General features: G+C 52.2%; 2 protein-coding genes across 5 annotated transcripts; one reads left to right on the top strand and one right to left on the bottom strand.

Annotated features, from left to right (window-relative positions):
* Window positions 1–542: 542 nt before the first annotated feature.
* On the bottom strand, window positions 543–12,234 carry CLN3 (CLN3 lysosomal/endosomal transmembrane protein, battenin). 3 transcript variants are annotated; one of them, XM_025274553.1, is made up of 15 exons: window positions 12,112–12,234; window positions 11,875–11,953; window positions 10,185–10,281; window positions 8,948–9,019; window positions 8,475–8,554; window positions 8,275–8,360; window positions 7,340–7,412; window positions 7,107–7,250; window positions 6,058–6,170; window positions 4,783–4,829; window positions 4,635–4,703; window positions 4,485–4,540; window positions 4,254–4,347; window positions 1,030–1,170; window positions 543–922 (listed from the first exon to the last, which is right to left on the bottom strand). In XM_025274553.1, the coding sequence occupies exons 1-15, from the start codon at window positions 12,155–12,157 to the stop codon at window positions 803–805; spliced, it is 1,317 nt and encodes a 438-aa protein (XP_025130338.1). In that variant the 5' UTR covers window positions 12,158–12,234; the 3' UTR covers window positions 543–802. The 3 variants fall into 3 exon arrangements, with proteins under 3 accessions (XP_025130338.1, XP_025130339.1, XP_025130336.1); XM_025274554.1 differs by lacking the exon at window positions 1,030–1,170; XM_025274551.2 differs by lacking the exons at window positions 543–922; window positions 1,030–1,170 and adding an exon at window positions 2,884–3,386.
* APOBR (apolipoprotein B receptor) lies at window positions 11,992–18,647 on the top strand. 2 transcript variants are annotated; one of them, XM_025274549.3, is made up of 4 exons: window positions 11,992–12,243; window positions 14,535–17,285; window positions 17,377–17,639; window positions 17,734–18,647. In XM_025274549.3, the coding sequence occupies exons 1-4, from the start codon at window positions 12,007–12,009 to the stop codon at window positions 17,801–17,803; spliced, it is 3,321 nt and encodes a 1,106-aa protein (XP_025130334.2). In that variant the 5' UTR covers window positions 11,992–12,006; the 3' UTR covers window positions 17,804–18,647. The 2 variants fall into 2 exon arrangements, with proteins under 2 accessions (XP_025130334.2, XP_006070580.2); XM_006070518.4 differs by lacking the exon at window positions 11,992–12,243 and adding an exon at window positions 14,046–14,196.
* The last annotated feature ends 15 nt before the right edge of the window (window positions 18,648–18,662 follow it).

The raw sequence follows: 18,662 nt of genomic DNA, 5'->3' as shown, positions 1-18,662 counted from the left end.
TCACAAAAATAAGTTGAACTAAGGAAAGGTTAGATGTGCGTGGAAGGTTGGCTACATGACAAAGCAAACAGAGCAAAACATTCATTGTAGAAGCCCGGTGGTGCATACAATGGTACTCATTGTGCAAGTTCTTTCAGCCCCTGTAGGTTTGGAAACTTAACACATGTTGGCAGAAAAAAAGGCATATAGATTGTCCCACACAGTGAATGAATGAGTAAATGAATAAAGTAATTAACAAATAAAGCCTCAAAGACTAGACCATTTGCTGAAGTGCTTCCTTTACACTCTCCTGTATATATTCCATAGTGAACTTAGACTATTTTTATGAACAGAAGAAAATGTTTTTGTTTTTTAAAGTCTTTATTGAATTACAATATTGCTTCTGTTTTATGTTTTAGTTATTTGCCCAAGAGGCTTGTGGGATCTTACCTCCCCAACCAGGGATTGAACCCCCAACCCTTGCACTGGAAGGTGAAGTCTTAACCACTGGACTACCAGGGAAGTCCCAGGAAATGTTTTCAGAGAGAAAAATGGCACAAGAGTCAACTGATAAAATAGGCATTTATTCCGAGGGTCTAATGGCAAGAAATTCCCCGAAACCAGCTTGGTAGTGGTAGGAAAATTTCTGCCCCTCCATCCAAGGGGAATGTGGCCTCAGCACTTTTATACACCCCAGCCATGTAGAGAAGGCTGGGGATAGACCTCATAGATGGGATCTGGGTGGGCATGGGGTCAGTCCAACCTGCCCACCTATCGGTAGAGTCCCAGGTCAGCGTGTCCTATGTCCCAAGGAGTCAGAATGTCAGGAGAGTTGGCAGAGGAAGTCATGCAGAGGCAGGGCCAGGAGCCCTGAAAGCGAGATCCCCAAGGTGTCGGAGATACAGGCAGTTGCCATGGCAAATTCCCGGTGCTCATCACTGGTCTGGGGAGGGTGGGGAGCAAAGGTGAGGCTTCAGTCTTCAACACCCCTGCTTGGGACTCTTCCCAGAGAGGCCGCCCACCCACAGCCCTCGCCCGGCTGGTGCTGACCTCCAGGGCAATGTTGTGAAAGGTGTTCACGTAGGCCGCACCCCCCAGGAGCCCCTCAAACATAATGATCAGGAAGACGAGGTAGATGCTCGGCACGTAGCTTAGCCACACATCCACCAGCAGGAACGCCAGGTTGAGGCACTGTGGGTGCAGGGAGAGGGGAGGGGTGAACCAGGGACCAGAGGAAGGCGAGAAGGGAGGTGCCGTCCTGTCCAGTGGTCCCGGTTCCGGGAGAATGCTGATGAAGGTGAGGGCTGACAGGCGGGGACCAAATTCCGACACCCAGCTGGCCTACCGGACCCTGGGATCTGGGGGAGGCCTTCTCCCTACCGCTTCCCAGCAGCCTGGACCCTGGGGGTCTCCTCCCATCCTCCCTGTGCCCGTGTCATTCCCATCGTCTGGGATGCTAGCCTGCAGTCCCCTACTTGGGCTCTCCTAGTCACCACTGTTCATGGCTCAGCTTGGATCAAGGCCACTCTCACTCCCATGATCTCATTCCTCCTCCCAAAGGCTCCCTGAGTGGAGAGGTCTCCCCTCCCCCCGATTTTACCAACCAGATGCTAAGTGAGACCAGAGGTTCTCAACTGGGTGTGACTCTGCCGCCTATGGGACATGCGGCAACATCTAGAGATGTTCCTGGTTGTTACACCTGGGGAGGGAGGGTGCTACAGGCATGGAGTAGGCAGAGGACAGGGATGCTGCTCAACATCCTATGGCTCCCAGGGCAGCCTAACAACAAAGAACCATCCAGGCCCAAAATGCCAATAAAGCTGAGATTGAGAAACCAGGGCTTAGATGTTCCCTTGCCTTCTAGGAAGGTTTGTTGACCCCACCCAAGGGTGTAGGTCCCTTCCTCCATGCCCTAGTCCTTCAAGGCATTCTACTGACCGAGTGGGACATAAGTTTGCCTCCCCAGTCTGTAGGCCACCCCAGTGGTTCACATGCTTAATGTATTGGGTTGGTCAAAAAGTTCATTTGAGGTTTTCCCTATGATGGTGTGGGGAAATCCGAACGAACTTTTTGGCCAAGCCAATACATACAGCTCACCTGTGGGTCTTATTACCTACACAGGCCTTGCCCTCAGAGGTTCTAATTCAGGAAGCCAGAGCTGGGCTCAGAGATCGCATCTAAAAGAACACACCTTAGTAATACCAAGGTCACCCTAGAAATACTATAGACACATTCACTTGGTTCATTAGGGCCAGATGCTTTCTGTAATGGAATCAAATGATTATATGCCACTAATTCTATGAAGCGGCCTTGCTTAAAATTATAGTGAAAATCATAAGTGACCCATTTCGGTGGCATCTAATGAAGAATCCAGAGTTAAGAACTCATACAATTTGGAACTTGGCAAGTACAAAGCCCTGGGCTGGCAGTAGTTTAAATAAATAAGGAAGAAACTGAGGGGATATTTGCATGCAGTTGACTTAACATTAAAGTTAATGCTGTACCTTGTTATGATAGAAGTGAGTTAAAATTATTAAAAAGGGCAAAGGACTTTCCTTTAAGTTCAGCTGCTCAGTCGTGTCCAACTCTTTGAGACCCCATGGACTGCAGCACACCAGGCTTCCCTGTCCATCACCAACTCCTGGAGCCTACTCAATGTCCATCACGTCAGTGATGCCATCCAACCATCTCATCCTCTGTCTTCCCCTTCTCCTCCAGCCTTCAATCTTTCACAGCATCAGGGTCTTTTCCAATGAATCAGTTATTCGCATCAGGTGGCCAAAGCACTGGGGTTTCAGCTTCAGCATCAGTTCTTCCAATGAATATTCAGGACTGATTTCCTTTAGGATGGACTGGTTGAATCTCCTTGCAGTCCAAGGGACTCTCAAGAGTCTTCTCCAACACCATAGTTCAAAAGCATCAATTCTTTAGTGCTCAACTTTCTTTATAGTCCAACTCTCACATCCATAAATGACTACTGGAAAAACCGTAACTTTGACTAGATGGACCTTTGTGAGATTTATTTTAAAGGTCACCTTTTTATATGCCCTAGGCTCCCCTGGTGGCTCAGACAGTAAAGAGTCTGCCTGCGGAGACCCAGGTTCAATCCCTATGTAGGGAAGATCTCCTGGAGAAGGAAATGGCAACTCACTCCAGTATCCTTGCGTGGAAAATTCCATGGATGGAGGAGTCTGGCAGGCTACAGTCCATGGGGTCTCAAAGAGTCGGACACGACTGAGCAACTTCACTTTCTTTCTTTCTGTTCCCAAGAGCATGGTCCAGAGGGATATTAAAATAATTTGGAGGTTGCCAACCACTTGCTTTGGGCTTCCCTGATAGCTCAGTGGTATAGAATGTGTCTGCCAAGCAGGAGACGTGGATTTAATCACTGGGTTTTGGAAGATCCCCTGGAGAAGGAAACAGCAACTCGCTTCAGTACTCTTGCCTGGAAAAAAATCCCCTGGACAGAGCAAACTGGCAGGCTACAGTCCACGAGATTGCAAACAGTTGGACATGACTGAGTGGCTGAGCACACAATAAGGACTTATTTTTGTTTGACCAAGAACTCTGACATTTAGAAACAAATAAAAAGATATGAATGTTTAAGATCATGTTTTCTTCTTAAAAAAAAAGTTGAAGGTTTATTAGTTACCTTCAGTGGCTTTAATTGCATGACAATGAAACATGATTGCTGGTTATGTAAAACTCCTTTCAATAAAACTGTTGTACGGAAAGGTGTTTTTGCTCATTTCAAGTTTAATCACTTACATGACCTTTGCCATGAATTTGCTCACCAGTCTTGAGATAAATTACCTGCTTTACTCACAAAGTCACTGGTTCTATGTAATTAACCACCCAGGATAAAAGAACAGGACGTTTTCCGATTGTTAGAAACATTCTTTGAAAGTCTGTCTCTTTGCGTGAGGCTTGGGTAAATAGTTATCTAACTGATTAAGACATGAATCTCGCTCTTTCATGCTTCACATTTCCATTTCTTACAACTATGCCCAGCTTACAGATGAGGAAGCTGAGGTTCAAGATTAGTTCAGAGACCTGCCCTAAATCACACAGCTACTGAGTATAGAAGCTGGGATCTGCACCGGGGTTTGCTGGGCACCTGAGGCCATGCATCTTACACAGACCCCTGCTGGCCATTCCCCATGATTAAAACATGATGGGATGCGATCAATAACCCCTGCTGAGGGAGGGAAATGATGGAACCTGGGGAAGCTGGGAGCCAAGGGAGAGGAAAGTGAGGGCCAGGGGCTCAGTACCTGCAGTAAGGCCAGGACCCATGTGTGGCGGATGCGACAGCAGCGGAGGGAGGAGCGGGAGGCAAAGACGCCGGCCTGGTACAGCATCTGGTACCTTTGATGGGGCACAGAGAAGGAGGAAGCCCCTCTGGTGCCTCCTCAGCAGGGCAGCCCCTCCCAACCCCAGTCCTTATCATCAAGGGTTGCCCCCAGCCCCCTGCCGGTCCTGCCACACACCCCGACACTTCTCACCAGCGGTACTGCTCAGCATGAGTCAGGAACGTGTTCCGGAAGAAGAGGAGTTCAAACTGCAGCAAAGAGCAGACAGGGGAGATGGACAAGGCCATGTGGGTCCCCACCTCCATCATTGTTCCCACACCCTTCCTGGCAGCCCTCACTCACAAGTCCCTGGTTGATGAAATACTCAGCAAAGTAAACCAGCACCAAGGGGATGATGTAATGCAACAGGCCCTGGAAAGTCAGGAGACATGAGCGGGAGGCAGGTGATGAACGCTGGCCGCGGGGGACACGCCACAGCCGTTGTCCGTACCTTAAACACGGTCCACCTTTCCTGAAGGGAGAGGGGTGAGCTGGAGCCTGCAGGGCAGAGGGAGAGAAGGGCAGATGAGGTCAGCACCTTGACTCAGAAAAAGGGGTGCTGGTGTGCAGGAATCAACCAGCCAATACTACAATGTGAATGCACACAGGCCACTGGACTGTACAATTCAGTATCTTTTTCATGACTCCTGTTTAGCCTTTTTTTTTTTTTCTTGCCACACAATTCAGCATGTTGGATCTTAATTCCCTGACCAGGGATTGAACCTGTGTGCCTCTTGCATTGGAAGGCAGAGTCTTAACCACTGGACCATCAGGGAGGTCCCTATAGCTTACAGCTTGATGGTGGTATACAGGGCCCTGCTCCCAGCCACACTGGGCCCCTCTTTCTGTTTCTTTGAACATCCAAGCTCATTCCCACCACAGGGCCTTAACACTTGCTGGTCCCTCTGCCTGGAACCTATTCACCCCAATGTACGCAGAACCGACTCCTTGTCTTTCATATTTCAGCCCCATGAGATGTCCTCAAAAAGGCCTTAGATGAGCATCTTCTCTAAGTAAAATGCCTCTCCTTTGCACCATGTCATTTCCAAGCACATCACTCTGTCATGCTCTTCTAATACTTATCAACAACATGTGAAAATGAGTTTCTGATCTGGTTATCTGTTTACAAATGACACAACACGTAGTATTTGATAATTTTTTTTTTTTTTTTTTTGGCCGTACTGCATGGCATATGGAAACTTAGTTCCCTGACCAGGGACTGAACCCATGCTCCTTGCACTGGAAGCACAGAGTCTGAACCACTGGACTACCAAGGAAGTCCCAAAGATGAGTGTTTCTTGAAAAGATGAATGTGATTGCTGCTGCTGCTAAGTCGCTTCAGTCATGTCTGACTCTGCGCGACCCCATAGACGGCAGCCCACCAGGCTCCCCCATCCCTGGGATTCTCCAGGCAAGAACACTGGAGTGGGTTGCCATTTCCTTCTCCAATGCAGGAAAGTGAAAAGTGAAAGTGAAGTCGCCCAATGGTGTCTGACTCTTAGTGACCCCATGGACTGCAGCCTATCAGGCTCCTCCATCCATGGGAGTTTCCAGGCAAGAGTACTGGAGTGGGGTGCCATTTCCTTCTCCGATGAATGTGATTGGCTCTCATCATAACCAACATGCCCATCCACGTCCCCTCCAAACTGCCCACAGTAGAAAGGAAAAGACTGAAACCCAGAGAGAGAAAGTGACCACTGCTCTGAGGGGCTCCTGAGTCTCCTACCTGGCTTCGACTCTGAGGCCTCACTGTTGATCAGGGGCTGCCGAGCTGATGTGTCTGAATCAGCTTCCCCTCCGGGATCCTGTGGCCCAGGAGACGTGAGCAACAAGAAATAGCTAGAAATGGACAGAATGAAGAGAAGATTGAGGAGCCTCTGTTGGGCTGGAAAGGCCACTCCCTCCCAGGATAGCCCCCATCATTCCTCCTCTGCTCCAAGACACCTCAAACCCAGCCAGAGAGCCTCCAACTGTGCAAAAATGCTTCCTCCTCTGGAGCTGAAATGTATATCCTTGTTGTTTCTAATCCACGGGCCCTCGTTTTGACTCTCGGCTCACAACAAGCCTATCAGTTCTGCCTTCTTGTTATTTTTTTAAATAATCACTCTTGTTGTTTAGTCACTAAGGGGTCTCAGACTCTTTGTGACGCCACGGACTGTAGCCCGCCAGGCTCCTCTGTCCATGGGATTTCTCAGGCAAGAATACTTGAGTGGGTTGCCATTTCCTTCTCCAGGGGATCTTTCTCACCCAGGGATTGAACCCGAGTTTCCTGCATTGGCAGGTGGATTCTTTAGCACTGAGCCACCAGGGAAGTCCCAATAATCGCTCCAGCTTCCATTTATGATGTGCTCATCCTGTACTAGACCAGAACTTTCCAAAGTTCGGTCACTTATGTTTTGCCTTCATGATATTTGCCATGTCCATATCCCTCCTGTATATCATATTTTTAACTTAGTATTTCCCTTTCAATTGATTCCCTTTTGCTACATGGCCTGGTCCTAAGCAATCTTCTGTGAAATCACAGGTTTGACTGACCAATGAAAATGTTTTCCTAACACACATGAAAATACACACAAAATGAACCGAGTCCACCTATGGGAAAACTGAGGGTCAGAGACATAAAGCAACTTGTCCCATGTAACACAGTTAACAAGGAGCAGGCTCCAGAATCCAAACCCAGGCCTGTCAGAGAAGCCACATCCTCCCACTCGGCTGTAGGGATCTGAAGATCCGGATCATGGTCAAGTTCTCGCTCCTTGAATCCCGGCTGCTTACCTGGCCAACAGCAGGGCGGGGATGCCCAGCATGGACAGCAGGGTGTGCTGGGGAGAGAGGCCAGCCTGGGTGAGGCCCAGGTAAGACAGCGCCCCTAGCAGCCCTGCTCCCCCAGTACCTGAGGACCAGCAGGAGATCACGGCCCTGAGAAGGAGAACACAGTAGCACTAGGCAGGACCACAGCCAGGGGCGGGACCCCCCCACTCCCCTCACTCCCTGCTCTGCCTGCTTACCTGGGGTAGAAGGCAGTGAGCGAGAGGAAGGTGACTTCCCCCAGACCTGAAGAGATGCTAGCCAAGACCACACCTGGGGGAGGACAAGCATGGCAGTGGCCACTCCCAGCCTTTCGCCAACAGCCCTGATCCCCTAAGCAGGCGTGGCCATAGCCTCCTCTACATCTGCACGGAGGGGCTGAAAAGAGATCTCCTGGGACTCTCCTGGTGATCCAGTGGTTAAGAATCCGCCTCCCAGTGTAGGGGATATGGGTTCAATCCCTGATTGGGGAACTAAGATCCCACATGATGCCAGGCAACTAACTTCATGCTCCGCAACAAGAGAACACTGAGCCACAACTAGAGAAGACCTCACATGCCACAAACTAGAGAAAGCCCTCATGCTGCAAGGAAGACCCAACGCAGCCAAAAATCAAATAAATAAAAACAGCTCCCTTGGATAGGCTGGGCTCCAGATGTGAAGTAGAACCAAGCCCCTTGCTCGTACTTCCCCTCATAGGGAATGGCACCCTCCACCCACCCAGCTACCAAACCAAGAGTAAAAACTCATTCTTTTTGTTTGTTTTGGCTGGGTGCGCAGCTTGCAGGATCTTAGCTCCCCAACCAGTTTTCCAACCTGGGCCACAGCAATGAAAGCGCTGAGTCCTAACCACTGGACCACCAGGGAATTCCCAAGAATTCCCTGTCCTTGATGCCTCCTCCACCTCCATCACAAACTCTTGGTGACTGCTCATCTTGATCTCCATCTATTCTGTCCATTTTATCCCATCTCCTCTATCCCTCCAGATTGACCTTATCTCCTGTCTCCTACCGTGACAGTCTTAGCTGTCTGAGGGTTACAAAAAATGCTCTCTCTCCTCTGGGTAGTTGGGGAGACTATCCTGTCTGTTGTGGATCCTTTGAACCCTTCACTTGACATAAAACCTCCCACTCACCACACAGGCTGATCGTCACCGAATGAGAAAAGGCAATCAGAAGGAAGCTTCCTGCAGCACAGATCCCACTGGTGAGCACCCGGGGGCTGAAGGGAGGTGGGAGATGCGGATGGTCAGCTGCCATTCCCAGCTCCCCAGCCCTCCCCGCCTCCCCACTCACAGACCCCACCTGCCTTTCCTCCCACCGCCCACACCCAGACCTGTAGGGCAGCAGATGAAGGCCAAAAGGAGCCAGCAATTTGATGACAAGGGTGGGAAGGATGTCGGCCAGAAGCACCGCCTGGGATCAGAGAATCGAATGAGACCCCACACCTTCCCAGGGACAAGCCTCCCAACCCAGTGGCCAGGAAAAGACAGAAATCCGATTAGATGGGCTACACACACAGGTTCGGACATCACACAGGTCTGGATCCCAGTCCCAGTTCTGCTGCTCCTGAGCTATGTGTTCAGTATTCATATTCTCTGAGTTTCAGTTTATTTAGAAAATGGAGATAATTATAGAGCCTAACTCACAGTACTGTTATATGGATTCAATAAGCTAATTCCTGCTGCACACAGGAAGTGCTCAGTAGATGGCAGCCTTAATGATTAGAATCATGGGTGCTAGGTTCTGAGTGGGTGGGATCTATGGACCCAGAAGAAGGGGAAGGGGGGGGACCAGATGGGTACTCACTGCTGTGGAGACAGGATTGCAGTCAAATCGAGATGAGTTATTGTGGGAGGTGGGCGTTGGGTCTGGGTCCACCTGATGGGAGAGAAGAAAGTTTTTCACCCAGGGAGGCAGGAAGGCAGACAAACAAGGCCTGGTTCCATTCCCAGCTTTGCTCTGACTTGAAGGATGTCCTTGGGTTAGCCCTGGCCTCCTGAGACCTCACTTGATGGGCACAATGGGGAGGGGGTTTCCACAGGAGTCTCAAATTAATGGTCGACATGCCAAAGGGGGCCCTGTAAACAGACTTGATTTGGGTAACACACTCAGGAACTTTAATTTTAAAAACCTAGGTTTCCAGAAAAATTTGGTCTTGGACCAAATTCCCTGTTGGACCTGCAAGGTGGTAGCTGCTCCTCCTAGGCCTGCCTAGGATAGACAAGAAGTTCTCAACCAAAGGTGATTATACCCTCCAGGGAACATTTGGCCATGTCTGGAGACATTTTTGGTTGTCATCAACTGGAGGGTGAGGGACATTCTATTAGTGTCCAGTGGGTAGAGGCCAGAGATGCTGTTAAACATCGTATGATGCATAGGAAAGTCACCCAACAAAGAATTATCCAGCCCAAAATGTCAACAATAATGCTGGGGTTAAAAAACCAGACTTTAGACCATAGTCCCACCTAGCCAAAATTTGAGTTTGCAATTGGTTTTTCAAGCACCAATTGATTATTTTCTAAAAAAAACCTTTAAATTTTATTTATTTTTGGCTGTGCTGGGTCTTCATTGTTGCGCAGTCTTTTCTCTAGTTGTGGCAAGTGGGGGCTACTCTCTAGTTGCGGTGGGCAGGCTTCTCACTGTGGTGGCCCCTCTGGTTGCAGAGCAGGGGCTCTAGGGCACTCAGGATTCAGGAGTGGCAGCCCACAGGCTCCACAGTTGCGGCTCCTGGGCTCCAGAGCACAGGCTCAATAGCTGTGGCTCATGGGCTTATTTGCTCTGCAGCATGTGGGATCTTCTCAGATCAGGGATTTAACCCTTGTCTCCTGCATTGGCAGGCAGATTCTTTACCACAGAGCCACCAGGGAAGCCCATACCAGTTGATTCTTAAAGGCCCTTACTGCTCTGAGGTCTGGAAACTTTAGCCATCTTGCCCCACCCCTTACCCACCCCATTCCATGAGTGTTTCAAGTGGGTCTCTGCCCGAGGTGAGTCCCTCCTCTTCCCACAGCGACTGGTGGTGGTGGTAGAGAGGGTCACTTACATGGCTCTGATTCCCAGGTGTTCTTTGGTGACTAAGGATGTCGTGGGCAGCGCTGAGCATCACCACGTAAGAGAAGTTGTTGCAGAGGCCCAAGAGCCTGGAGTAAGCAGGACAGATTCCCCCCACCCCCAGTTTTATTGAGATACAATTGACAAAAGACAATAGATCATAACCTCTATTTAGGACTACAATCTATCCACCGTCCCAGCACCAAACCTCTCACTTTCCCATGCCTTATTTTTCCTCTGTCTTCTGACCACATCCCCATGTAGTGGGAGGGTCCAAAATACAGGCCTCGGATGACAAATTTAGGTTCACATCTAATCTCTGAGACCTCTCCCAGGAAGAGAAGGAAGTCATCCTTGATGATTCTCTCCTCCAAGCTCCCATCATGACTCAGTTCCTGGGGCATTTCTCATCCACGGATCCACTGTCTCCAACTGTGGTACAGCAGAAAGATCCTGGGGGCTTGAAACCCAAAGGACTATGTTCAGGTCCCAAGTCTGCCACTTCCTATTTGAGTGGCCTCAGTCGAGTCTTATGTACAGTGGGGGTACAAATTTTCCTGCTGACTATCTCACAGAGTGATGTAGAGATCAAAAGAAGATAATACCCTTTATGATCTATGAAGGATCTTGTTCACTTACTCTCATCTCCCACAGCTGCTGTCAGTGACGGGTAGGGAACAGGGCACAGCAATAGAATTTCATGTGTCCTTTTCACAAGCCTACGAAGTGGTACTGATGCTCCTCCCATTTTACTGCTGAGAAACTGAGGCTCAGAGAGAGAAGCCTCACTTCCAACCCAATCTGCTACCCAAGTCCTTGATGCTTGCTGCTGCTGTTGTAAACATCACCAAGTCATGTCCGACTCTTTGTGACGCCATGGACTATAGCCAGCTAGGCTCCTCTATCCATGGGATTTTCCAGGTAAGGATACTGGGTTGGGTTGCCATTTCCTTCTCCAGGGGATCTTCCCGACCCAGGGATCGAACCTGGTTCTCCTGCTTGGCAGGTGGATTCTGTACTGCTGAGCCACCGGGGAAGCCCCCCTGATGTTTAAGTTAGTGCTAAAATTATTTCCCAAGGCTCAGTGTTTGAATGATTTCAGGAGGTAGACAGAAAACTTTTTAAAGTTAGGGATGCATTTATTAAAAAATGCATTAAGAAAATACTGGCTTTCCATTCAGGGTAATGACTTACTGTTTTCTTTTTAAAAATGCAAGTATTTACAAATTTAAAGGCTGAGTTGATTGCAGTAAAAACAAGAAGAAAATAACCCTCCAGGTGATATGCGGAACTGACTGAAAGTGAATGAGTGAAATGTGGAAAATTTACAGTGGACCTCAGGGCAAAAAAACACACAAAACTTCCCTGGTGGCTCAGTGGTAAAGAATCTGCCTGCCAAGGCAGGAAATGGTGGATTCCATCCCTGGGTGGGAAAGATCCCCTGGAAAAGCAAATGGCAAATCACTCCAGCATTCTTGCTGGAAATCCTGCTGGCAAAGGAGCCTGCCTGGCAGGTTACAATTCACTGGGCTGCAAAAGAATCTCGACTTAGCGACTAAAACAACAAACAACAAAAATATTTTGTGAATTCAGCTCCTTTTCTGAAACTCAACTCTTTCTTTCCTCTTTCCTCTTGTTGCTTCCCTCTTCCCACACGCTTTTTACTTATTCAGGCCACTCACCAGAAGCCCACCGCGTTCTTCCAATGTGCGCCCTGACTGTCTTGCAGCGGAGGCCGAGGTGCCAGGTCTGTCTCCTCCCCTGAAAGGGGAAGAAAAAGAGGGCATGACCCCCACCCCAGTCTCAGGTGCACGATGGTCCCACGGATATTCTCCCGGGGCCGACCAGCGCCCGAGCCTGTCAGGTACGTCGCGAGGACAGAGGAAGTCAATCCCGTGAGGGTCGGCGGCTATACTCACCCTCGGAATCCGAAAGGCGCCGCGGCGAGCCCGCACAGCCTCCCATGGCATCAAGTTCTGGTCCCCCCGGGAGTCCGAAGTCAGCGAGAGTTCAAAGTTGGCTCCAATGAGACGGATGAGGATCTGAGACAGGTAAGAGGGATCAACGCCCCACTGCCGTCCCAGCTCCGAGTCCGCTGCACTCACGTCCGGCGAGCCACGACCCTAACCCGGGGCTCCATCTCCCGCCCTCGCACGCCCTACCACGCCCCGCTGTCGGACTCTGCCCCCGTCCGCTCGAAAGCAGGGGGCCCTGCAGCCTGTACCTTTAAGAGCAGCTGAACATTTCGCACCCGCACCCGTAAACAGACAGTCACGTGACAGCACCGGTGGGTCCCTCATCACGTGCTTCAAGGTCCTCACCACTTCCGGGTCTTTTCTCTGCCTTCGTTTTAGACCTTCCCAACTTCGGGGCGTAGGAGAGATAGAGGCTGGGAGAACCCTGGAACCACCGGTTTAAAACTGGTGTGTATAGGATAAGCAAGAAGAGCCATGATGTTAGGTAGCAGCGCCCAAGGCCTTGAACGTTGTGCCAGCACTAGTCATGGCTACCAACGGCTTCAGCTTCTATCACGGCCTGCAACTGCCAGAAACAAATATGGCCACACAGCTACCCCAGACTGTTTCTGGCTGACAACAAAGGCAGCCGCATCACATCATTCTTATTCCTATCTGTTGCCTTTAGATTGCTTTAGAAACTGTAAGTAAAGATAGCACCCACCTAAAAAGATTTCATGAATTATCTCTTGGCAGTATCCAAGAGTTAAGAGAACTCTTTTCTTAATTTATGTTAGAATCAAGATAGGTCAATCCTGGTTTTACAGATGAGAAAACAAAAAAGGAAAGCTACTGATGATCATAAAACATCAGACCTAAAGGTGACTTTAGAAACTCGGCATTAAGAATAGAGCACCATGGGCAGGGTTGCTGGCTGAGCTAGCTGCAGATTCCTGCCTGCATTAAGGGCGCTTAGACCAAATGATTCTAAGGCCGGAGATTATGAGTCTGCGATCTCATCTAGTTCCTCTTATTGAAAATTTGGAAAGTGCGGCTCCAGGAGGGGATAGAGGAAGAGGTGTAGATTAAAGTCATTTCACGTAGTTCCAAATAAGGAGCATTTATTCTCTTACCTTCCTCTAGGTGGTAAAGCAGCATCCTGCATTTTCTTCATCACGTCCTTCCCCTGCTAATCTCTCTTGTGAGCTTCCAACAGTCAGTGCCCACCTCTCCCAGCTCTTCCTCCCCACCAGGCCCTCAGACTTGCTGTTTGAAATGTACCCCCTTTGGTATGCTTCCCAGATCACTCAACCAGTGAAAAACAGGATCCTACTACCCATACTGGCTCTAGAAATTCAGCAGCATGTCATACATGGCCTCCTCCTTCAAGGAACTCGAAGGTGGGAGGTAGACGTGAATAACCACAATACAAAGTGTAGCCAAGTTTCGTTTTGCAAGAATGACTACAGATGAGCTAATGGGCACTGGAGCCACCAATCCAGCTCTTTCTTCCTCTTGGGGAAGCATTAATGACCCTGAAATGAGAAACCAGAGCTCTTACCAGCCCCCTGCTCACTCCTACTTGTCCCCAGGCAAAACAGGAACCACAAACCCCAGCTTCCTCTCACAGAGAGGCTGTGGCTTTGAGGGGAGACGGAAATGGCCGAGGTGTAAATACAAGACCTGAGTCACTTGAGCTGCAGTTGCCCCTTACTGCTTCAGTAGACCCCAATTCTGAGGTCTCCAGCTCCCACTTTTCCCTTTTGGTCTTCCTCCCTTGCCCTCTAGCTCCAAATACACATCCACATCCCTTATGTGATAGATACCTATTTCCCAACCTGCGCTGGAAGCATCTGTGGGCAGGGCTTGGGGTGGGGATACGTCAGGAAGAGACAGGGGAAGAGGAAGTGTCTTGGGTACTGGGGAAGACTGGTTCGGTGGGTGGGGACAGTCATTATCCGTTTTCTGGACACACAGACAGAGACAGACAGGATGGATTTCCTCCGGCTACATCTCCCTGGGCTGCATCAGGCCTTGAGGGGGGCACTGGTGAGAGGGGCATAGAGATGCTGGAGACTTTCACCCTGCTCTCTAGGGCCTCACCTTCCTTTCTCCCTTTGAGTCTCTCCTCAGACCCAGATTCCTTCCCCAGGATCACGCAGCCTGTTAGCCCAATATTCTCTGGATTTCAATCCCCCAATCCCCACACACATCCACAGACCTCTCATCTAGGCCCTTTCCTACTTCTTCTGCAGATCCTGTCCTCCTCCTTCCCCCAGATCCTAGAACCCCTCTTTCTTATCCTGAGTTCCTCTGGTCCAGGGCCCCCAGGGAAAGGGCTGGGCGTCCCCTTAATGCCTTTTGTCTCCCTCCCTCTTTTTTCCTAGGAGTCTCTCAGCACCTTTGTTTCCTACCTTATAGGAGATGAAGTCCCCACTGTAGAGAGGAAGGAGGCATGTGCAGCTGAGGAACTGAGGGAGGTGGCTGCAGGAAGGCCCCTGGGGAAGGTGGAAGAGGAAGCCCAGGAGGCCCTGGAGGGTCTTGGAGGCAGTCAAAGCAAGGAGGATGGAGGGCTGAGACAGCCTGGAGAGACTGGAAGATGCTGGGAGGAAAGCTCAGCTACAGAACAGACCCGGGGTGGGGGAGAAGGCAGCTCTTGTGGGTCTCAAGCTGAGAGGCAGGACACTGAGGACTGGGAGGCAGCCAAAGCCATCAGATGCCAGGATTCAGGTATCCCCGTGGAGGCCAGAAAGAAGTCTGAGGCAGGGTCTGAGGCTGGTCAAGATAGGAGGAGCCAAGCTCTGGAGATCCAGGAGCATGATGAGCAGGAAGTGAAGAGAGAGGAGACACTGGGAACACGGGAACGGGAGGAGGAAGAGGTCAGGGCAGCAGAGTCAGTGGTGGTGGGAGGGGTGGAGTCAGAGCAGACCTGGCACAAGAAGCCTGAGGGGAAGGCCGGTGCTGACGGGCACAAGGTGGCAGGGGATGGCAAGGAGTCAGAGCAGGTGGTCAGTGAGGCAGCCGCAGAGGAGATCCAGGGCCCTGGGGCCAAAGGGGCTGGGAGGGAAGAAGGGGTGCCAGTGGTCAGGTGTGGCCGAAGCACAAGGGCACAGGGGACGCAGGAGCCAGGGGCAGAATCTGAGGATGGGGAAGCCTTGGGCAGGGAGGAGGCTGACCTCCCAGGAGTCGAGGAGACAGAATATGGGGCAGTCCCAGGAGAAAGGATCCCAGAGGGTACTGGGAGAGTCTGGGCCCTAGAGGAGACCTCCAAGAGAGACCAGGAGGAGGAGGTGGATGAGAACAGAGAGACAGAAGCAAGCCTGTTCCCTGAACAGACCCAGGTCCTAGGAACCGGGACAGTGGAAGAAGAAGCCAAAGGCCAGGCAGCAGGGAGGGAGGCTGAGGAAGGTCCGAGGTCAGTGGGGGAGGTAAGGGAGGGCTTTGAGGGCCAGGCAGATCGGGCTGAGGAAGAGGCCGTGGGGAGGCAAGAGTCAGAGGTCAAGGCTGGTCAAGCCAGTCTCAAGGAGGTAGTACAAACAGAGGAGGCTGAGGAGCAGAAGAAGGAGAGTTGCTCGGCCGCAGAGGCTGAGGTGCCCCAGGACAAAGTAGCCAATGAGGCTAAAGGGGATGCTGACTTGGAGGCAACCCCAGAGGCCAGGCCCGAGCAGTTCAATGGGGAGAGCGGGGAGGAAGAGACTCAGACAGGGGATGAAGCACTGGAGGGGGAGTGGGGTGGCCTTGAGCACGAGGTCACTGAAGGCCAAGAACCGGAGCTGATGGGAGGCCCGCAGACCACAGCAGAGCAACTTGAGGAAGGGCCAGTGGGTAAAGAAGAGCTCCGGAGCATTCTAGCCCCAAGCAGAGAGGAGACAGGGAGGAGCCTGCAGGAATATCCCAGGCACGTGGGGCATGTGAAGCCTAACAGCTCTGTGGCCGAAGCCTGGGAAAACAGAAAAAAGGATGTGGAGAGAGATGATGCCCAGGAGGAAAAAGGAGATGCTGAAGAGGGGGAGGAGGAGGCTACAAGAGGCCAGGCATCAGTGGTGGAGGCTGGAGGAGGCCAAGAGTTGGCACGGCCAGCGATCCCAGAGGCAGGTGGGGAGTGGATGGAAGCAAAGGAGGCCTGGCATGGAGCAGAGGAGGGGGAGGCCCCGGGAGCGGAGAACCAGGAGCGGGGCACAAGGCTCGGGGCAGAGGCAGGGACCAGCCAGTTCCTGGGAGAGTCGGACACCAGAGAAACCCAGGAGGAAGAGGTAGAGGCCCCTGGGCCCTGCGAGGAGGACAGAGCCTCCAGGAAAGGCTGGAGGCTGGAGGCAGAGGCTTCGAGCCCCCAGAGCAGCGAGGGACCGGAGGCAAATTCTTTGGCTGTCAAGATGGTGGAGGATAAGGCAGCTTTGGAAGGAGGGGCCCTTGGGCCTGGGGAAGGGCCTGAAAGAGAGGCTGGGGATGCCTTTGGGAGAGGCTGGGATTTGGAAGGGAGAGAGGAAGCTCACAGAGGTGAAGAGCTGGTGGAGGCTGCAGAGGGAGAGAAGAGAAGGGGGCAGGAGTTTGGCCTGGAGGGCTCAGCTGAGGAGGAGGTGCCTGGCCGAGGTAGCCAAGCAGAGGCCCTTGAGGCTACCCTGGAGGGTGAGCCAGAGGGAGAGCCGGTGGGGCTGGGGGAATCAGCAGGGGCAGAAGGAATCTGTGGGGTGGATGACTTTCCCTCGGGCTCGCAGGCGCTGAGGGCAGAAGGAATCTGTGGGGTGGATGACTTTCCCTTGGGCTCGCAGGCGCTGAGGGCAGAGGACCTCCCGGGAGGGCAGGCACTGTGGGAAGGAGAGACTGGGGGATGGCGAGTGAGGGAGCAGGGGCAGAGTGGTGAGGCGCAGCATGGGAACCAGCACCCTGAGGAGGGAAAAACACAAAGGCCCCTTGACGTGGAGGATGCCGGGGTGACTGGAGGCCAAAAGGCAGAGGCCACGGAGACTGATCCAGGAGGCCTGGAGGGTGTCCAAGGCCTGGAGGGTGTCCAAGGCCTGGAGTGTGTCCAAGGCCAGGAGGACCAATCGACCAATGAGGACCCTGTGGAGGCTGGGCCTGGACCACAAAGGGAGGCTGACGGGAGTGCTGGACAGGATGCTCACGGCAAGTGGGGTGAGGTGAGTGCTCCGGGTAGGGTCCAGAGCGGGACGGAGCAAAATCCCAAAGCTGTAGCTGGCCCCGTGGTACCCTGTGCCCTCTTCCCTATAGGCCCTGCTCCCCGGGTCCCGCCTGGACGTCTCTGTCTCGAGGAGCCGAGTATTCCTGTCCCGCAGTTCCTCGCAGCGCCGCTCCCGGCCCTCTTTCCGACGGACCCTGGTCCCTGAGCCACCCGAGGGGCCTCCCAGCCCTCCACCTGAGGAGGAGCCATCAGCCCCAGAGCAGAGAATCCAGCCAGAGCAGCCGCCGGAGCCAAGGCCCCCCAGGCCTGAAGGGACTCCACTGCCGGCCAGGAGAAGTCCCTTGGGACAGGGGTGAGCACAGGGTGGTGGGGTGACCCGGCCAGCCTGGGTAAGAGGCTGACAGCACCTGGAGGCCAGCTCCCCACGCCCTGTCTTCCATCTGCAGGTTTGGCCTGGCACACCCAGGCATGATGCAGGAACTGCGAGCCCGGCTGGGCCAGCCAAAGCCCCAGTGACTGGGATTCAAGGCCCCGGGAGCCAGGCACCGAGCAAGACTTCTGGGACGGCTGGGTTGAACCCTGCTCAGCCTGACTCCCTCTGTCACTTTAGACACGTCCTTTTCACCACCCCCCACCCTCCCCCCTGGGCCTGAGTTGCTGCGTGTGTCACTGTGGAGCAGACAGAACCAGATGCCGGCGAGAACTGTGAACTTAAGGAGTCTGCCTCTTCAGTGTGGCTGATGGACCCCTCCCCTGCTGGGGTTGCCTCTCTCTGAGGGCCTGCCTTGCCTGCCTCCTAAATCTATCTCAGCTGCTCAGAAGACCGAGTGAAAACAGAGACAGTTCTCCCCACAGCCTTCCCTCTCGGACGGCACCCACTCTTTGCTCTTCCCAACCCCGTCCCTGACCAGGCCCTCGGCGCTGTGGAGGAGGAACGCAAACCTCTGAGGTTGAAGCCAGCTTGGAGGAAAGGGTCATTGCTCCATTTGCAATCAAAGGGAAGCATGCTGGTTGCCTGGAACTTCCAGAATGGGAGCTGAGTCCAGGAACTCTGCTGGTTACTGTGGCAACCACCAGCTGAACAAACCAGAGTGGGAGAAGGTGGGCCAGAAACCCCCAAAATGGAGGAGCAGAGAGGAGTCCAGGGTGGCCAAAAGCTGCAGCCTCTGCGCCAGGGCCCCTCAGGGTGTCAGGCACCCCTTCTCTGGAAAGAAACCAAGGCAGAGAGAGGGTGGGAGTGCTTTATTAGACAGCATGGTGGCCTAGTCTGAGGATGACTAGCAGGCCCCCATAACAATAAATAAACCTTCATTTTTCTAAACAATAAATAAATATCTAAGAAATAAATATCTGACAAGGACCAGAGGGCCTTAAG

The sequence above is a fragment of the Bubalus bubalis genome, chromosome 24 (assembly GCF_019923935.1).
Source record: "Bubalus bubalis isolate 160015118507 breed Murrah chromosome 24, NDDB_SH_1, whole genome shotgun sequence".
NCBI lineage: Eukaryota > Metazoa > Chordata > Mammalia > Artiodactyla > Bovidae > Bubalus > Bubalus bubalis.
Note: the sequence above shows the minus strand (reverse complement) of the source record. Positions and strands in the feature narration are given on the sequence as shown.